The sequence below is a fragment of the Oculina patagonica genome, chromosome 10 (genome assembly GCF_052425735.1).
Source record: "Oculina patagonica isolate OP01 chromosome 10, crgOcupat, whole genome shotgun sequence".
NCBI classification, from domain to species: domain Eukaryota; kingdom Metazoa; phylum Cnidaria; class Anthozoa; order Scleractinia; family Oculinidae; genus Oculina; species Oculina patagonica.
In genome coordinates this window covers 19,989,212-20,009,911 of record NC_135767.1, presented here as the reverse complement: position 1 = coordinate 20,009,911, position 20,700 = coordinate 19,989,212, and the positions used below count along the sequence as shown (strand labels likewise).

Sequence of the window (20,700 nt, the reverse complement as noted above, 5' to 3'; positions counted from 1 at the left end):
AAACATTTGGCGAAAAAAAGATTTCTTTTTGGGGAGGTCTTTAAATTCTATCCTCACTTTTCTTCAAGATTCTGTCTGTTCCTCTCTGCCAGTCCCAGCACCAGCGCAGCCTCGTCAAATCGCCCCTCTCGTTCAGCTTGTCGTTTCTCTCGTCTGAGACGAGCAAGCTCAGCTTGACGCCGTTTTTCTGCTGCCAGGCGGTCCTGTTCTTCCTAGGAAAACAACGACAGAAACACATGTAACTTTATAACACTAAGTCTATCTGCCAAGTGACTAGTCACCCACGCCTTTAAGGGTTTCGGTCTTATATTTTATGCGGAGCACGTCTAAACGAAAGAGATCACTGTGAAACTGCTGAAGGTAAAAAAAAGACTTCCAGTAACACGACGTATTGCAATGCAATAAGATTTCGCTTCACCATACAGTTGTCATAATTTCGATGGCATTGAAAATGGCGGAGCACTGAACAATATCGCACTGCAAGTTGAAAAGCGTTGTTAACGTTGCGCATATTACGACGCGAGTTGAGAATTGCTGCAAAATGTTGTGCGAAAAAGAGAAGACTTCAACTTTGTGCGAAAAAGTTGCCACAATTTTGCAACATGGGTGGTAGTACATGTACATCTTACGTTGCAACATTGCTGCGCGACAGGTTACAGGAAAATGTTGCCTGTTATCGCATTACTAAGGCTTAGTAAAACCTGGGACTCTGCACTACAAGAATTTATTCAAGCAACAGTTTCATATGGCACTTAAACGAAAGCCTGTACAGGGGTGAAGAACAACATATACATCGCCGGTAACAACTGAAACATCCACTGTTTTTGATAACTCGAACCAAAGTCGTTTTCCTTGATTTTTCTTCTATAAAGTATAACACTGCAATTTTACCCTCTCTTTCTCGAACTCTCGTTTTAAAATCAATTTTTTTCCTTGGAGGTTACAAAATCGGGATTCAACTGCACACAGCTCTTTCAGAAAAGCAGATAGCTTACCTGTAGTCTTCGCAGCAAGGCATCTTTTTCCTCGTCAAACCTGTTTTGCAGGTCTTTCAGGATGTTTCCAGTGCTGGCGGCTTCCTCTTCATTCAGTAGCCTCAGCGCCTCTTCATCTTCCTCGTCAGGATCTAGTCCTTCCTCCTGCCGTCTCTGGCGCCGTTCTAACCGTTCTTTCAGCCGCTCCAAGTAACGCTGGCGGTTTTCTCCCAACAATGCCTTCACAGAAAATAAATGAAAAGAAAATAAGTTTGAAGATAGTAGTTCAAAAGATTGCGAGCTAACTCTTTGATTTAGAAATTAAAGGAATTGCAACTGGTTTGGTTTAAATGAAAAGAGCGTCTTACAGTGTTCAACAAAACCTAGTCAGTAACCAGCTTTTGGCAAAACGCATTATCTGATTGGCTACACAGGAACTGTCTGCCGATCGTTAAGACAGCTCTCGGGGAGCGCACTTAGTTTTTCGCTGAATTTTATCGATCATAACCTTCAATAAATCAATTTTAGCGATATTAAGTGTTAAATAGATCAGCCGCTAGGTTTTGCTATAACAATTACAGTCAACTCCCGTTAAAGGGGACACGCTCGGGGCGACCTTTTTTTGTCCGTTATAGCGAGAGTCATTTCCAGGCAAACCTCTTTCGCCAGGGATTTGGATTTCGTACGTAATAGCTAGGGTGTTTACCATTTACAAAAAAATTTCGGAAAATTTCCGTTGGGAATTTCCGTTGGGAAGAGTGCGTTCCATTTAGACGGGTCTCATTCGTTCACAGGCTCCTCTCTGTTCAGTTTCTGTTGCTCCCTCGAATCGTCCGCGAAAGATGTTTATACTCAAATGCCGTGATGAATGAAATCATAAAGTTCGTAGTTGACAAGGAAAATCTGATAAATTCAAAAGATTATGGGTAAAGTATCCTTGCAGCGGCTGCAACTTTCATGAGACGCTACCTGTGCCACAATAGTAACGCTATTTTGAATGTTTTTTGTCAGCATATTCGATCGATGAATTTAATATACTTGCTTTGCCCAAAGAGAGCTTGGCTTCAGGCACAAATTTTACCTACCATTTATCGTGATGCAGTATATTTTGTAGAACTGATGCAAATACTTGAGTAGAGCAATCGTTTAAACCCTGAAAACTCAACCATGAAGAACTTTATTTATACATAAGACTGACCCGCCATTTTAGTTGAGGAGCCGTGAGACCCGGCTGTGAAAAAGGCTTGGGACTGGTGAGAAAGACGAGAAATCTGTAAATGGAACACGAATTTCCATTGGGAAGTTTCCACCGGGAAAACGGGACTACCTTTTCAGGTTGTCCGTTTTTTTCGGGAATTTTCCAGTGGAACGAGCCGAAAAGTCGTGTTCCATTTACATTCCGCCCGGAATTTCCGGAAATTTTTTGTAAATGGTAAACACCCCTAGTGTCCGCAATAGCGGGCTGTCCGCAAGGCGAGAGTTGACTGTAGATGGGTTGTCCTCGGTTGCTGACGGCTTTTGATAATTGGCTTGAGGCTTAGCTCCTCGCCAATTATCATCCTTTTAAGAAAATCAAATTTCCTCGGGCAACTATCAGCCGATAGTTCCTCGACAGAAACACTATTATTTATAATTAAAAACCTCGAGCTTGCCATCTAATTTACTACTCGCTATTTAAATTTGTTCTAGGGGTAATACCTGCAACGTCTCAGCATTCTTGAGACCCTCACCCAACAAAGCTGCTGCATCATCAAACCTGCCCTGTTGCCTTAAACGTCGCTCTTGCAGTTTGAGCTTAGCTAGCCGCGCCTGTCGTTCTTGCTCAGAGAGTTTCGCCCACTCCGCTGCACCCATTTGTTTCTCCAGAGCTTCAAGAAGAAGTTTGTCTCTGAGCACGTCGTATTTGTCTTCAAGAGCTTTGAGAAGTTCATCTTCTTGAGAAACGTTTTCTTCTGTGCCAAGAAGGACGGCTGATATCCCGTCGAATAGTTCTTCTTGCCATGATGTATGTTCCTGTTGTCGAAGACGAAACAGTTCTTGGATGTCCTGAGAAACAGTAGAAAAACATGGTGATGAATGTCTTATTTCTCTCTGCAATATTAGTACATTGTAAAGCAGTGGGAGGCGCGGTGGCCTAATGATTAGCGCGTTCGCCTCCGAGTCGAACGGCCCGGGTTCGAGGCCTGGCCGGGGCGCTGCGTTGTGTTCTTGGGCAAGACACTTTACTCTCACAGTGCCTCTCTCCACCCAGGTGTACAAACGGGTACCGGCGAATTTACTGCTGGGGGGTAACCCTGCGATGGACTAGCATCCCATCCAGGGGGGAGTAGCAATACTCCTAGTCGCTTAATGCTACGGAAACCGGGATAAGCTCCGGCTGTATGAGCCTCATGGCTCGGACACAGACTTTACCTAAAGCAGTGAGGTATTAAGAATATAGAAAACTGTCAACTAGGGGATGATTAAGGAGTTTAGCAACCACGATGGCGACGCTGAACACAACATTGATTTTAAAAAGTGACTTAATATTTTACAGTGCACGAATCTCGCGACAAACTAACTTTACACTCTTTTTTGTATAAGAATATTATTTTTCCGGCCCAGGGGGAAATATTTGTATTTTTCTGCCGAGATTAAGATAGAAATATTCTTGTGAATATTCTTAGATTATAGGTTTAGTTTATGTCTTTTGTGCTGTATACCATACATCTATAACATGTACTGTTTATCGAAATGTCATTAGCATCGGCTAGTGCAGACTTTTTCGTGTGTTTTTTTTGTTTCGTTTAGCTTTGTTCGTTTTGTTTGTTAGTTTTCCCGTTAAGAGAAATGAAGAATTTTAAAAGGCTTAGTTAAATACATATAACTGTATTGTATTTACAAATTTTTAACACACAAAGTTAAATTATTTTCAAAATCTCAGCCTCGGGTTCATTTCTTACATATTCTTAAAACTTCGCAAATTTCAGCCTTAATAAATTCTTATATAAAGTACAGTCGAAGCTCTCTTAACGGACACTCTCGTAAGCGGACAGCTCTACTTACGGCCACCTTGTTTGAAACCCCGTTTTAACTCCCATACAAACTCTGTATTTTTACATTCTCGCAAGCGGACATTCCCTTAACCGGCCGTGGACACTTTCAGAGATTACGAATTAGACTTTTTCTTTGTTTTTAAGCTCCCGTAAGCGGACACCCGAAAGAAAATCCTACTAAGAACCTCTGTATCTTGTTATTATCAATCAAATTCGCATCACCGTTTGTGACAACGATTTTACAGTAATTACAGGACCACATTTTAGTGCTTGTTTTGTCGTCATCCACGTTCGTCCGGTTATTGTTAGCTGGGCAAGCTCCCGTAAGCGGCAATCTTTCCCCTACACCTCAAGTGGCCGCTTACGAGAACCATTCTCGTAAGCGGCCAGCTCCAGTTACGGACACTTTTTTCGCGTCCCGAGGGTATCCGCTTACGAGAGCTTCGACTGTATAACGGGGTGTCGCAACTTTACCTTGCTATGAAGTGAAAGAAGCATTTGACTTTCCACTTCGTGTTGGTGCTGTAGGTCGGCCATGATATCTGCCGCCACCTCCAAATCATCAGGGGATGCTCCCCGGCACACTCTCATGTCTGCTCGCCTGTCCTCAACTACCAGACCAGCTGCCTCTTGTAGGATGGCATAATGTCGCTCCTTGCTTACTAGTCGTTCAGTTGAACTTTGATTTCGCCATCCTTGTTGCTGAGTTCTTAACACAAGGAGCTGGTTGGATCGCTCATCTAAAGTTAAAACATTGTCATTGTCATTGCCAAATAACATTTGTTTGATAATAAACTACTTGGAAGAGCGTTTTCAAAATAAGCACTTGTGTTTACAATTTCCGGGATTGAATGTCAGGTCTGTTTTGTAAAGGTGGAGATTGAATATTTGAGGAAAAACATCTCTTTTCTCACGCTGTAGTCTAAATTAGATTTACAAACTCTTTATAGGGGAGGCAAATACTCTCTCAAAAACTGTGCGTCTTGCGAAATTTAAGTCAAATTTCAAGTGTCTCGACATCTCCAAGTTTTTCGCGACACTGTCTCCAAATCTTAATTTCTTTTACACGGCTAAGATAGTCTCAGCCTCGCAGAAAAGAGTTTTGAGTTGCAAAATCTCCCAATGTACCATCCCTAAGTCTTGTACAAACAACATGGCTTCTCATTCTTGGTCATAACTTGCAGTACCGCTTAGAGATACGCAAATCATGTGAATATCATTTATTTTTACTTAGCTTGATATGCTTTTTAGTTAAACGGAGTAAATTTAACCAGTTTTTGTATTAATATACGTTTTTAATTTAACTCTATTTTTTCCTTTTGGTAATAAAATGTATGTTGTTGCTGTTGTTGTTGTTAAACCATCAGACCAGCAGTCAACACGTTGGTGCGTTTTTGCCAACCGTTTGGAAAAGCGTTTTTCATCTAAGCATTCTGCTTTTTTTATTCATTTTGTCAACTACAACTTGTTCTTTTTGTACCTGCAGATAGTTTCTTGGCAGCACTGCGAGCTTGAACACTTTCCCGGCCCTGCAAGAAGTAAATAAGCAGCTCGCGTTCCATGGCATGTTTCCTCTCCAATGCCCTAACAGTATCTTCCAGCACATCGACTAGACCAGCGTCGCCTGGTGTAGTGAAGTTCAACTCCTCTCCCTTCCAGTTCCTGGGTAACTTTCTGCCTTTTCTGTGCAGTAGACGTTCCTTGCCTAACTGTTCTTGACGTTTGCGATCGTCTTTTGGTCTGGTTCAACAAAAAAGACGCAATCAGTATTATTTTTTTCTATGTGCATAAATATGTGCATTAATAGAATTCTTTATTATGAATGAATACAACGGAAACATGTCAGAAACATACGTCTGGCTTACAATTTCATGTAACTTACTGCTATAAAAACTAATTACAATATATTACAAAAATATGAAAAACAATTAGATAAAATTGAAAAGGCATCTGTTCACAAAACAGCGTTTATGGCGTTCAGTTCTGACACTTGGCAGAATGTAAGGATGTCCCCTTGTCCTAAGACTCCTTGATCTCTGGGTTGGAAGCAGTTCGTGAAGGGGATGAGTACTATCAGTAGTTATCTTATCTCATAAAAGCCTATCTATGGTTCATATCCTCCGTATTATATTGGGAATAAGATGGCCACAAAAAATATCCAACCTGGAAGTACGAAACATCTGTAAACAAGAGGACATCATGGTGAGCTTAACCCGCAGGAAATGGAGATGGATTGGGCATGTGTTGAGGAAAGAATCGGGGGATGTGGCTAAAGAAGGTTTATTCTGGACACCAGAGGGAAAGCGAGCACGGGGAAGGCCTAGAACAACTTGGCGAAGGTCGGCCGAGAAAGAACTTAAGTCCCTGCACCTGACCTGGAATGGGATCCGGAAGCAGCACAGGACCGCTCCCGCTGGAGAGAGACTGTATAGGCCTTATGCGTCCAATGGCGCGAAAAGGATCGATGATGGTTCGTATTACTTCAGTTATGGGTGTATAGTAAGGTAAGTAAGTAAGTACTTTATTTAGACACATGTCACCAATGAGCCAGGGGCTCGTTTAAAAGTGAACGTGTATTCTAAAAATTACAATGTAAAAAAAATTTCAATATGATTATCTATTCAATAAAAATACAAAAATTAGACTTTAAAATTTAAAATTTAAAACTAGACTATAAAAATTTAAAAACTACGCAGACAATAAGATTTAAAAATGTAAACTAATCGATACAAAGATTACAGGAACAGTTGGCCTCGGTGGTCAGGTTAATATTGTTCAGTAAATTTTTAAAAATTCTAAGAGAGGACGCTCCTCTTATATTGTCAGGTAGGTTGTTCCATAAACGTGAAGTTATTTGCTGGTATAACCATAACGTAAAGCCCGCTTGCAAAACCTATCGATTTGGGAGAGATATTTACCATAGTAGGCACAAGCCCACACCTCAATCGCACAGGACAGTAACAGCAGGAGAGGAGGAGAGTAGGGGAAGCGTAACCCTTTAATGGCAGGAGAGTAACCCTTTAACTACCTTAAAACTCTATATGGATGACTGTCACAATGAGCAATTAATAATAATTACCGCATCCTCACCTTTGCACCTGAGCTTTCACTCGTTCTGCAATCCCAACAGATAAAGCTGCACTCTCAAACTTTGCTTCTTCTTTAGCACGCAACTGCTCTCTGACAAAGAGACCATATTCTGTAAGCTTCTCCTCTGTAGCCATTGTATTGGTATTAGCGCCTTTCAATTTAGATGATATCTTTTCTTTGTCTTGATGATAGCGTTTCTCAAGGTCTATTAGTAGCTCTTCGCTCTTGGTCTGGCCTTGCATGGCTTGTTCACGTAATTTACACAGTTCTTCCTCTATTTCCTTGTTAGTCTTTCCTAAGAAACAGCAATGACAAAAGAATGATTGGTACGTGAAGTAAAAAGTGAAATCTGCCTTCAAGCATAGGTCAGGGTCTCAAAGGGGGGTTCCTGGAGCCCCGGAGCCCGATCATTTTACTGACTGGAGCCCTGATCTTTTTTTGGCTGTGGAGCACAGAGCCCAAAGAAATTTTTCGCGGAGCCCAAAGCCCAGCGTTTTGAAATTTGATTATTTGCGATCCCAAATTGCATTTTTTCTTGTTTTATGACTGCATTTTGTTAAACTTTGTTATTATTGATCTTAGTGATATTCAAGTTAAATATTCAATCCACTTTTAAATAGTTGGAGACATGATAACCGTCTTCTTGGGTTTAAAAAACTGGTCGGAATTGCGGACGTTTTATTTGCGGACTTGATTTAGCATTGCAAAATAATTTTTATATCTAAAGATTGTAGACCATAGTGGAGCCCAGAGCACGAATGCAGATGATATGGAGCCCTGGAGCCCTGAAATTTTTGTCTTGGAGCCCTTGAGCCCTGCATTTTTTAGCCCAGAGCCCTGGAGCCCTAAACCCCTTTGAGACCCTGATAGGTGGTTCACCAGGCCTGTTGTTAGCGCCAGTTTCTATACCAAGAAGCAACTAGGAGTATTTCTATCACCCCTGGATGAGATGCTACAATTTTAGTCCATTACAAGGTTACCCTCAGCATTTAATTTGCCAATACACTATTATAAAACCAGGTTAACAGAGTCTCTGTGAAAGTAAAGTGACTTGCTCAAGAACACAACACAATGACATGACTTGGGCCAGGGTTCAAAGTCGATGTTTAGACCACTGCACATCCCCATTGTCTTAACCAAAAGGGCAAGTTCATTGTTCCAGATAAGAGAGGAGACTCATGTCAAAAGCCCGAGGTCCCAAGGTCAGCTACCTGAGTCGACAAGTTTATGGAAGTTTCTAATGATTTGGTGGGAGTCATGGAAATTTTACTCTTGGGAATTTTTTGTTGATGCCTTCTACATGTAAACCCTTGATTTGCATTTCTTTACTCTTCTTTAAGGCTCTAACCTTCGTTCTCCATTTGCTTGATTTTCTCAGACTCTTCAAGACGCAGCACCTCTTCTCCTATTCTGCTAAAACCCATCAATGCCAGCAGATTGGACGTGTAGGTGTGTCCAGCTCCTGGCAAGCTGTTGGAGGCATCTAACTTGCCATCTTTCCGTAATCGCTGAACACGCATTTTAAGCTGCATGAAGCGCTCGTGCTGCTCATCTTCAGACAGTACTGTCCACATGCCTTCTCCTATGTGATGCCTCAACATCTCCAGAAGAAGTTTGTCACGCAGGATCTCGTATCTGTATAAAAATATAATTTCAAACAGTTATATAAAAAATAAAATTAAACTCCTTTACAAACTTAAGATAAACTGCCAAGAATACTTTTCACACAGCCTAGCTAATTATTATATACTGGCCACGTTTGTCAGCCCACTAGTAGCCTGCGTAGCTGGCGGTTTTGTTGGGGTTTAAAGCACGCACAAGCAGCGAAGCCACAAGCAAGCAAGCAGGCAAGCAAGCAAACAGGCAAGCAAGCAAGCAGGCAAGCAAGCAAGCAGGCAAGCAAGCAAGCAGCGAAGCCACAAGGGGCCTAACCTCCTCCTCAGTCCCCCTGCAGCTTTGCCGCTAGTTGTCGCACCTTGGCCACTTGCTTGTGCATGCTTTTTTGCTTTAAACCCCCAAAAAACCACCAGCGATGCAGGCTAGCCCACTAATGGGAAGGGGGGAGGGGGGTCCAAATAAAAGTGATGAGGTGATCATCTGAAAGTTTGAAAGGAGTCCTTGTGGGTGTGGCCCAAATTCATTTTCACCCCTATAAACAAGTACCAATGCTAAAACAGGAAGTACCCGTAGTTAACTCTAACAATGGTCATTTTAGATTTGAACACCCGGCTGTACATGTACAAAGCCACAAATTTTAAGACACAAAGGTAGGACAATCATCTCCATTATTATTAAATACCTTATTACATGAATTTTTTGCGACACGTTAATGTCGCGAACATAACCTGACGCGAAAATTAAGTGACTCACATTATGTCAACAATAAAAAATCTCGATGATTTGGTAAGTGCAGAATGCAATATGGAACAATTGAAAGTATGATGTTTTATATATGTTCGTGTTTATTTGCTTTACTTTACTTTCGGAAAAACTGTTCACAGGCTACTTGTATTCTTTCCTAGGTGTTCCTTACGTTAATCTTTGCAAACGTAACACGACACTTTCGTTCGTTTGTAACAAAATACTTTTGTTTTCCTTGAAAATGCCGTAACATGAAACTCTTGTTTTTTGTTTGTTTTACGGCGACATCGATGACATTTGTTTAATTTAATTAAGTTACGGTTTAAACTGCACGAAAGACGATTCTCAAAACTAAAGAACAAATCTAATCAAAAAACATCTTTTTCGAAAGGGTTTTTAAAACGCAGTACAGCTAGGATATTTGTTTCCTGGTTATCAGGTGTTCACGCCGAAAATCCCGGTGCAAGTTTTTGCATACCTAATTACGATTTACGAAAGCGCTGTGAACACGTCACACGCTCACTCAAGCATGAAGCCGAGAAGCACGTAGTGTGAAGATTTCTTTCAAGAAATGTCGGAACCGTCACGAAAGCATGTTCAAACACTAAAGCGGCAGAGGTTTTACAAAATAAAACGGAGGTTAGTTCAACCGATGGAGAACAAATAAAAGGAAAGGAAGTGACGGATGTAACATGATATTGTTGTTTTTTTCTCGCAGATCGCTGTGATGCCTTTTAAGTCTAATTAAATTAACGCCACGGATTCTACAGGAATTCAACCGCATTGAAAAGCACACCACGTTAGGCTTTAATACAAAATTTCTAAACACGTCACTGTTATTTTAATTTTCGATAGCTTGAATTTCAGTTTGTTATTGAAACAGCAAACGAGATACTTTTGTTTTTGTCAAAAACATGTAACATACTTTTGTTTTTGTCAAAAACGGATGTAACATGATGTTTATGGTAACGTGATTTATTTTCTGCAAAGAAGGCGACATTGATTATAACACAGATGTTATCAGGTTATCAATTAATTATGAGATGCTAGATCACCTTTTCTAAGAAAACAGCATTGCCATATCAAGAAATATTTCACATGATCTGCTATGACGCCTTACTGTCTAATTCAATTAATTTGTGGTTTTAACTTGGGGCCACGGAGTCTACACGAATCCTTCTGCAGAAGAAAAACGCAATGTTCGTGATGAAGACTGATCTGCGCATGCGTTTAGCACAAAGTATTTTTTCCAGAAAGAATTGTACCACAAGGAGAGCATAGTGCTTTCTGAAACAAATATATACCTTGAGTTCTTCAATTGTAAGTATCGTAATGGACTCCCCGATTTACCAAGGGCACACGGTCAGGTGCTCTCCATCCCCTCCCCCTTTACAGAAATAATTAATTAATTGATATTAATTAATTAATTGGTGATTAAAAGTTTACACCGCGTTAGCGGTTTAGTGGCTTAGTGGTTTAGTGGTTTAGTGGTTTAGTGGTTTAGGGGTTTAGCAAACGCCAACCCACCAAACCATCACAATAGTGCATTCTGCACTAAAAAATAAGCTAAGTACTACTGAAGGAAGGATTTTCAATGTAAATGGATGTTGTCGTCAATTGACTCAAAAACAATAACTCATGCACGTACAAGCATGGCATGCTACTTGTAGACATTGTGAGAACTGCTCTGTTGTTGCTATTGCTGAGAATTAGTCCCGCCCTTGCGTTTTTGTTAATTTTGACGTTATTGTTTCTTTGATGAAGTCTTTTTATTTAATTCAAGGGCATGTTAAATAATATTGCCAAGGAAATGTAAATTGTGTCTTTTTTTTAAATTGTTTTTTTTTGTAAATTGTGTCTAACTCAAAAACGCGAATTTAAAGGGATTCAAAATACAATTTTTTCGCAAAATCGCGAAATTTAAGTGTCGCGGAATATGCGCACCTCAAAATCGCGAAATTAACGTGTCGCGAAAATTTCATGTAATAAGGTATTTAAACTTGGATGAAATATAATTCAAGTAGCACTATGCTTAGGTGCTTGGCTGTTTCAAAATTTAACCTTCATCAGTTGTTCAATTTAATTTTGAAAGCTACTGTTTTAAAAAAAATGTAGTGAAATATGACTTCAGTTTATCACTGTAAACTGTACAACACACATGTATGTACATGCATATGGCAAGAAAGACCCACATAAGTGGCTGAACTGAAAGTAAGGGAGAGGTCTGCCTCATGCACCCCCTACCCCTCCTACCATCTCTATTTTTGGAGAAAGAAAGGAATAAGGGGGCCCACCCATCTTCACTTTGCCCCCACCCCTTTTGAAGCAAATTAAGTGTCTATCTTCAATTCCATCTTCACTTCAGACCCAATTGTAAAAACACCTCTGGATCTATCACTGCATAATGTATTTTAACTGCACTTTTAAAGGAGTTAACAACAAAGAGCTTTAATAGGGTTAGCAGTTTGAGTTTGGATTGGAGGTGCATGCGCACTGGTGTGTATATCTCGACGGTGTGAGGAGATTTTCAGCCAGCATTGCGTTCCAAAAACCTTTTTTCATGGAGCTCTTCCCCCCTCCCTCCCCCTTTTTTTCCACTGATAGATCAGTGTGACAGGTGCCCGTTTTCATTTTCCTTTGCATAGGGTTTCATGGCTGGGTAGCAGCGCCATACCAGCCATGGGGACATTATTCAGTCTAGGGGATGGCTGCTAAAAGTGAGGCCCCTAGACATTCCAGGCAACCAACCTCCATTAATCGATGCAGCTATTAATGGCTATAAGCAAGAGTGCCTTACTTTGTTCGTAGAGCCTGTATAAGGTCTGTAGCTGTGACTTTATGCCTGGCTTTCTTTGCTGCTTTCTCGTCCCACTCCTCATCTTCATGCAGCAGAGCCACGACACCCTCATGATCCAGTCGCTTGGTGCGTCGTTCAGCTTCTTGTTTCAGTTTGTTCGCTTGTTGCATTCTCTCCCTCTCCTCTGCAGCAAGGGATGCTTCATCCTCCTTTTAAGAAAATAATTGATACATGATTTTAAAATGTGGCTTTATGGAATTTAGGCTAAGTTTAACTCAAGCTAATACTGGTTACAGGCTTTTGGCAGTGGACACCAGCAAACAGACTGCATAGAAACAAGGGATAGCAAGGGCTTTGCATGTTTTGTGCTCCCGTAAACTTCTATCTCTTGAATTTTCTCCAATAAGTGGTGAAGATCCCATGGATCCCCTTGTATTCTTTGCTATATCCCTGTGATTGGCACAGAGGGAAAACCCACAGTAAAGTTTGCCATATTAACAGGGCAGTATCTTGCAACAAGTGTTTATATTCTTAACCTGACCTAACTTAATCAATAAGTATTCTCTAATCATAAACCATTTATGAAAAGGGTTGATTTTGCTGGAAAGTTGTAAAAATGCCTTCAGTTGGTGATTTTGTTGTGAATTGTGCACGCTGACTGAGAGGGGTGAATAGGGGTATGCAAATCTGCCAATCCGTGCTATTTTTTGCCTAAATCTGTCAATCCGTCACTATTTTTGTTCAAATCGGAATCCACATTTCCGTATTTACTCGAATAAGCGCCGCAGCGCTTATTTAATTTTCCTCGCCTCAGATACAGCGTTTATATTTCGAGGGTGGCGCTTACAATCAAATTATTAATATAGACAAAACTTCTACAGTAGTTACCGTAAAAACCCGCAGATAAGCCGCACCTTTTTTCCAAAAATTTTCGTTCGAAAGCGGGGGTGCGGCTTATCTGCGGGAACATTCATAAAAGGTGCCGCAAATTTATGGAAAATTACGTAAATTAATATAACATAAAACTACAAGAGAGTACCGGTCATTGCTCTTGCAAGTTTGACAGCTCTTATACTGTTTGCAGTGTCGACAATGGCCTATAACTTTACAGTAATATTGATACTTTTATACGAGCGAGAAAAAACCACGAGTATATTTCACGAGTATGATGGCCAATTGTTTCTTTCTCATTTTGCACTTTGATGGAACATTTGTCGAACTGATTACGAAACTCTCTTCATGCAACGAGTTTATCTCCAATAGATGGCTACCAAATCTCTTTAATTTGTCAATATAATAGCCACGAAACCCGAACGCCTCCACCGCCATCTTGTTTTGCTTTACATTCTCGCCCAAGTCCCATATTTCACGACTGAGCAAATGCCTGGTTACTAAGCTACGAACGTTCGGCAAACGCAAGTTCTTGTTGTTGTGACACAAAAATCTGTGGAAAAACTGTGTTGAATGAAGAAATACCTGTCAACAAATTAATTAAATGCCAGAAAAAGATCACCCATAATAAGTCAAAGTTGGTTTTCATTATATTAAAGAGCTCAAATTGTGGGTAAGACTGAAGTATTTTCTGTTTCAATGTTCATCGAGTTTACGTTCGATGCGCGCGCGATGAAGAAGACTTCCTAAAGACTCAACTTTGAATTTTTGATTCGACTTTCGATTTTCTTTGATTTACTTTCAAGAAACTTTTTTCCAACATTTGAGTTGTTAAACTCAGGGTGCGGCTTATCTGCGGGTGCGGCTTATCCGCGGGTGTTTACGGTACACGGAATTCCTTGAATAAGCGCCTCATTGTGACTGCAGCTTATTCGGGGGCGGCGCTTATTAACTTCTTGGTCCCTTATTCGAGGGCGGCACTTATTTCGGGGGTGGCACTTGTTCGAGTAAATACGGTACTTAAAAACTTTGTTTGGTATAGTCTCACTCCAACGGACAGAAAATGTTTTTTTTTGCCAATTTTTCAGGAAGTTTCTTTTCATTGCTTGTTTTTGTGACAATTCCACCAACATACCAACAAACACCGGTACCGACCAAAGTGACCCAGCGTCGCTAATTTTTGATCTTCGGATTTTTTGGGCTTTGTTGGAAGCCCTAGGGATTTTCTTGGGTCTTAATTTTTGCCCCCATTCGATCATCCCCGTCACTTGAAATCCCGAGTACCTCCCCCCCCCCCCCCCCCTTGGATGTCATGTGACTAAGCTTGCAACCTTGATATGGCTTTGTTTTGCAACTTGCACGCACTTGGGAGGAAACTTGGGAGGAAACTTGGGAGTCCGTCTGACCACACAAAGCAAGTGTCTTTTCAAGTTCCACTTGGTGTCTTTGTTTGGTCAGACCTTGATGGTTACTGTAAGTTAGATACATGTAAGTACATGTACCTGTAACTTCTCCAATTCCTTCAGATTTGTGTACTCATTATCACAACATCTCAAGCCAACAGCCTTCTCCTCCTCGTCAAATTCTTCCTTATCACATGGCCCGCCATCTACCAAGTTACACAAGAACATTTTGATCTCGTCAAAACAAACATCTGATTCGGGGTATTCCCGTTGAGACAGAAACGCTCGCCATGTCTTCATTGAAAACAGTTCATTGTGAACAGCTTTAAAAAGTAACAGAGCTGTTTTGAGCGAGATCCTTCCCTTGCCTTCAACATCAACTGTCTTGAAATCCCAATAGATTTTTTCCTCGAGAACTTTTCGTCGGTCTAGCTCGTTTAAAACGTTTGTAAACTGTTCTCGCGGGCATAATCCCCGTGAGGCATCGCCGCATACTGTTCTAATGGCGGCTTCGATTTGCCGGGAATCGATCGGCGAAAAGTACAACGATTCATGAAAATCTTGAAGCTGGTTTGAGGTCAGATATCCCCTCATATCCGTGTCCAGCAAGTCAAACATCAATTCCAGGTCGAGAATGCCCATCTTGATTGTTGATTAAATGCAGTCTTGTACAATCCCGACTTTACGGACTTAGCTGATAGCGGAATTTTCTACAGCACCAAAGTCTTCTCTAGGACTCCGTAGAATATTTCTCCTCGAACCTTCTTTAAATTCCCTAGCCATACGACATAATGATCAATACATTGTTTTATATCTTCGATGTCATTATAGACGCAATGGTTTTGCGGAGAAGTGAAACTTCCCTGCAAACGAAGAATGCTCTCAGTAGCTATGGCTGCCGCAGTATTTACAGCGTGACGTCAGAGGTCACAAAAGCAAAATCACGGGATTCGACCCGCAACCGCGGGGCGCTGCGGGTCTTGTTGTAAAACGAAGTCCTGAACATGAAAATAATAAAAAAAAGATTACATAAAATAAGTGTCTTAACTCTCTTGATATCATAAATGCATTTTAATTTGGCTTAAAAATGCTTAGTTCTCTGAAAATAAGGCTTGTTCATGTAAATAAAAATAAAATAAAAACAAGAACATTCTATTATGAGGGACGTTTCTCATATCATTAATCTTTATTTTGGTTATCTTGAAAAAAAGTATTTTGGAATTTTTCTGCTTCATATTTCTTGAATTTTTCTTGAATGATATTTTTTCCCCTCGAAGTTCTTGCCCGGTAAGCACGTCATGCTTTCGTAACAAAGTGTCCTCAAATACATAGAACTCTGGGATAGGACAGTTGTCATTAGCAACGGTGTGTAGCATTCCGAAAGAGAGCAGCTTATGTCCCGCAGACAAAAAGAAAAGCGAACAAGAAAATATTTTTGTGCACATCGAAAGGGCTCAGTTAATCACTCAAAATGGTAAGGGAGCTAAATATGGACACTCAGCGTCAAAACTTTTGGAAAGAATCGATTAATAAGGAAGCGTTTGTGCGTTTGTCATGGCACGCGCGATATTCGAGAGAATTTGTGCGCGATGCTGCGGCGATGGCTTCCAAATCGCGTAAACAAGAAGGGCTCAAGATCAATGCTCTGGAGGCGTTTAAACAAGAAATGGCAGAAAAAGACAAGGAGAAGAAAGAGAAAGGCAGTCAAACAAAGCTGGCAGAGAAAGCAAAAGCAGATCCAGACGCACTTCTTGTCGAAATGCGACCCGTTTCTGGAACAACGAGGGAACTACTTTACGACGGCTTTAGCGCGCTCGGTGGCGGTCGCTATGCGTATCTGCAGAAGAGAAAACTGAAAAATCCCGAGGTGAAATATGAATTCCCAATAACCAGCTCTTGGGAATATGGATGGAGACTTGATGACTGCGTGAAACAGGAGAAATCGCCGTCATATGGTCGCACACGAGTGATCAGAGACACGTTCTATCGACCGAATGGAATCTTGTACAAAGACTAATGAACTATTTGCCCTGGAGATGTTGATACCAAATGTTGTGTTCCTAGCCTCTTAAAACGTACAGTGCTTTTGTAGAAAACCTGGTGTGTTCTTGTAAAATACGAGTGACAGTTTCAGTTAATCCATACAATCTGTTTTAGCTTTCATAATGCGGTGCTTGTTGTCATAAACATTATCTTTGATTTTGATATTGTTCTAATTTGATATCCTTAGCAAATAAGTTTAGCTTGATATCACACAAGTGATAGGAAAGACAGAAAAGTTTTATAGATTTTTTAGTGGTGAGTTTTCGTAATATATTGTTACTTTTCACAACTTTTTTGCTATTTTGCAGAAGGGTTTAGTGATAATTTATTTACTTGAAGCACAGAGGAATGTTGTGAATTTTTGTAATATTTACAGAATAAAAGAAAACCTATCCTAGTTTCCCTTCTGTTCTTTGCACCGTGTTTTCAAAAAGATAGTGGGCGCGATCCATTGGACCAAATTTTTCGGAAATTCCGGTACAAAATCAAATGGAACAGAAAGTTTCCGGAAACTCGTTTCGAAAATTTTGGTCAACTTCTGGAGGTTGTCCTCAAATTCCGGAAAATCGGAATTCTCGGAAAATCCTGTTCCATTCGCCAATTTATGCTCGGGCCCAGTTTTTCCCAACCCGGAAATCGACAAAATTCGACATGGCGGTCATTCCAGCTGCTCGACACTGATCAGTGTTCGTCTTGTCTTCTTGCGGCAGACAGCTTATAAACTGCGTTATTGGAACACGTGTGCTTAGCACGCTTTGGTAAGCAGTTCGAAAATACGTGCACACCACGTATAATTGACTTAAACGAATGCGATAAGAGCACATCTTGTGCATCCAAATGTTTCCGTAGATGTCATAAAAGCAGACGTATGTGTTTCCAGTGTAAACTTTTCGCATTCTTTACGTTTAAAAAAGCGTGGAGCTACGTTTTTGAGCTAAGTGAAAGGATAGATGGCTTCAGAATTTATCAAGAGGGAGTAATATCTTCAGTTTTCTTTACTGTTTGCGGGAATGGAACTAGCCTGGCCGATTCAAGTGGAAAATACCGTTCCATTTGACAGATGAAAATTTCGAAAATTCAAACCGAAAATTTTGGTCCAATGGATCGCGCCCAGTATAGACAGAAGTTTGGCAAATGACCTAAGGGAGTGAGATTAGCCTTTTAGTACAAGGATCTTCATAAATCTCAAGACAAAATGTGTGGTTTCAGAAAATATCCATACCTACCCAACAGAAGATCACTGGAAATTTTGAGGGTAGGGTTGAATTTCTGTAGTGGTGGTGGTGAGGGGGGAGGGGGGTTCAAGCAGGTATGGGTATTTTCTGGAACAATGCAATTTTTTAAGTTGCAAAATACAGTTTGCCACCCTAACTTGATGTTGACAGAACCCTCTTTTGTTTATGTGCGCATTTGCTATACATTGTGGGATGTTCCCTTTAACCTACAGGAGTGGAATCCTGATTTCTTGGATCTTCAAGGGAAACAAAAATTGGTTCAAGAAATTACAAGTTTCCAGAACTGTGATGGGGAGGGGGAGGGGGAGGGGAAATTGACTTTGAGTCTAAGGTAAATGACTTGGATCAAGTTGATGGGGAGTTTTAGAGATCAGGATTCCATTTTAGTTTGTTCAGTTAAGTTTTATGCAAGGAGACTCCACCCCGAGCTCTAACCGCTTACCCTTTTATATACCATTTTGACAGAAATCGTACCCCTTTTATACCTTTTACTGCTAGTAGGTAACCCTTACATATACCTCAGATTGGCATAGACAAAGAACACAATGTTTTCTTGTCATTTTCATGTAGCGCTTAATACATTAAAATAATACAGCAATAAATTGCATCTGTTCAAAATATTTCAATTAAAGGCCCTTTTAAAAACCTCAATAACAGATTTCCACAACCTTTTGTAGTCCTAAACTTGTGAAATCCCTACCCTTTTATATACCTGAAGCCTGAAAAAGGTACCCCTTTCAGGCGCAGCCTCCCCATATAGGTCATTAAACGGAGTATCCCCCTGGGCAATGGTGTACATGTGTGAGAACAGTTGGGAGCTCACAGCCCAGGGCAAGCCTAGAGTCATCTCTCTTGTGTGTCCCATGGCCTTCTACGGCCTGTTCTCACAGAAGATTTGTAGATGATGTACAAAATGAAGAGATTACACACTGTTACAAGAGAAACATAGCTTTATTGTTCACTCAAATGAGAAGCACAAAACTTCTACTCAGATTACTTGTTACAATATTGCTGAACCTCTAGGAGAGCAACACACTTGGTGTAACTACAGTTATAATGCTTCGCATGGCTGTTTGTCTGTTTACTCAGCAACAAAACTTGCAACCTGAACACTGCCAGGCTCAATTCCAGTTTGAGCTTTTGAAGGTCTTACAAACCACATTGTTTTAAGTTTTGACAGCATGGCCGTAACTAGCAAGAGACAAGACAAGGCACATGTCTGGTCTAGATTTAAAACCAAACTGAAAAACAAAATACGTTTAATTGGGAAAAAGAAAGACCTCACAAAAATGTTGCAAAAAGCCGTTTCAGAACTTCTAGATTTCTAAATTTTCAGCTGGGGGCATGTTCCCAGATCCCCTAGAAAGAACATGCCCCAGGGGGGTGCTCTGGCTTGTAAATGACGGGTATGATCAAAGGATTTTTTGGGGTTTGAAATTTTCGATTCCGGGATTTTTTGGGGTTGGAAAATTTGGCAAGTATTTTTTTTGGGTGAATAGATTTAAATAGGGGATTTTTTGGGTATTAAAAACGAACTAAAGTGCCTTGGCATATTTATGGTATGATGAATAAACAAACACGAGCGTTCAATTTTTTATGTTTTTCTTTGTGTTGTATTATTGCCCCTCCTGGCAATTTAGGGGTAATTTGACAAGGGATTTTTTTGGGTGTTATTTTTGGTCCAGGGATTTTTTTGGGTAATGTTGGAAGACTTAAGGATTTTTTTGGGTCCTTAGTTTTGCCTCTGTTCGATCATCCCCGTCATTTACAAGCCGGAGCCCCCCCCCCCCCCCCTGGGGAACATGCCCCATCTATGCCTTAAGTCTGGCTACGGCCCTGGATAGCAAAATGATGACGGACTTTGAAGGACAATAATTCTAATTCATAAATATAGAAAATACATTAGTACCTGAAAGCCAGTTTAAAAACCTGATGGCTCACCAGATTTACTTTGGTGCCTTAGACTGTTTGCATCCCTCTTTTTTTTGATACATTTTTCTTTTAATTGGTCGGTTAACACTGGAAAAGAATCATGAGAGAACTGCATGGCCGGTCACCATTGCAAAACAGGAGGTGTAAAGGGGTGAGGGGTATCCACAGCCCTTTAGCTTTACGCTTGTTTTGTTCCCTGTTGCTTTCATGTTCTTTTGCATTGAAAAATAAGATAAAATGACTAGGGGAAAAAACTAACACCAGTGACCATTCACTGTCCAAAACTGCAAAATTTATTTTTTCTTTAGGCTATTGTAACAGCAGGAAAGACTTTTATTAGTGTGTTGGTACAGTTATTGTATTGTATTGTCCTAGAAACCACCTATTGGTAATTTAAAATAATTTAAATCTTTTATTATTCATACACTAAAAGACCAATAACAGATTTTGGCAAGACTTCTAAAATTTGCAGGATCCATTCTCCAGCCATCGTTTTGTTGATATTGTGAATTCCTTTATTGTGATTGTCAGGAGAGAACATCCATTAAAGCTTGCCAGGATCTTCCTTCAAAGAGATTGTTCGATTAAACACCAGCTGACAAAGGAAACAAAGAGAATAATAACTGTCAACGTTGCAATAATTTACAAAAAATCATTTCAATTATAGTGGTTAGGACATGTTGTGTTTGTGAGCGACTCACTTCTTTGGAAAGCAACAAAAAATGATCTCCTTGCCATTATTGTTGGTTTACTTCTTACAGCTTTGCATTTGTTTTCTGTTCTTTTTTTAAATTAAAGTTAACCTATATCAACCTACAGGTGTGTTTGAATTTTCAAGATTTACCCTTGATTAGGAGTGTAATGCATACAAATGTACAGCTCTATGAAAATTTCTATGCCGATTTAGACCTCATAAAACAGGTGCCAGTTGTGGAAAGC

At 40.4% G+C, this 20,700-nt stretch overlaps 3 protein-coding genes across 4 annotated transcripts in view; 1 reads left to right on the top strand and 2 right to left on the bottom strand.

Annotated features, from left to right (window-relative positions):
* The window catches only part of LOC144628961 (uncharacterized), a 45,064-nt gene extending 29,594 nt beyond the window's left edge, over positions 1-15,470 (bottom strand). The window contains exons 1-9 of the mRNA XM_078487086.1: positions 14,651-15,470; positions 12,258-12,466; positions 8,448-8,734; positions 7,100-7,394; positions 5,490-5,749; positions 4,484-4,749; positions 2,673-3,020; positions 996-1,214; positions 58-212 (exon numbers count right to left, since the gene is read on the bottom strand). Of these exons, the coding sequence (XP_078343212.1) occupies positions 58-212; positions 996-1,214; positions 2,673-3,020; positions 4,484-4,749; positions 5,490-5,749; positions 7,100-7,394; positions 8,448-8,734; positions 12,258-12,466; positions 14,651-15,193 (2,582 nt within the window). The 5' untranslated portion in view covers positions 15,194-15,470. The remainder of the gene's footprint in view (positions 1-57; positions 213-995; positions 1,215-2,672; positions 3,021-4,483; positions 4,750-5,489; positions 5,750-7,099; positions 7,395-8,447; positions 8,735-12,257; positions 12,467-14,650) is intronic.
* A 444-nt stretch (positions 15,471-15,914) lies between these two features.
* On the top strand, positions 15,915-16,992 carry LOC144629214 (protein SPMIP1-like). The gene has a single exon (XM_078487447.1). The coding sequence runs from the start codon at positions 16,023-16,025 to the stop codon at positions 16,566-16,568; it is 546 nt and encodes a 181-aa protein (XP_078343573.1). The 5' UTR covers positions 15,915-16,022; the 3' UTR covers positions 16,569-16,992.
* Positions 16,993-18,761: 1,769 nt separating this feature from the next.
* The window catches only part of LOC144629003 (glutamine--tRNA ligase-like), a 34,374-nt gene continuing 32,435 nt past the window's right edge, over positions 18,762-20,700 (bottom strand). For both annotated transcript variants that reach the window (XM_078487147.1, XM_078487146.1), the window contains exon 26: positions 18,762-20,356. In XM_078487147.1, the coding sequence (XP_078343273.1) occupies positions 20,306-20,356 (51 nt within the window). In that variant the 3' untranslated portion in view covers positions 18,762-20,305. The remainder of the gene's footprint in view (positions 20,357-20,700) is intronic.

Coding starts and splice junctions, on each gene's coding strand:
- LOC144629214 (XM_078487447.1), top strand. CDS start 16,023: ATGGTAAGGGAGCTAAATATGGACACTCAGCGTCAAAACTTTTGGAAA.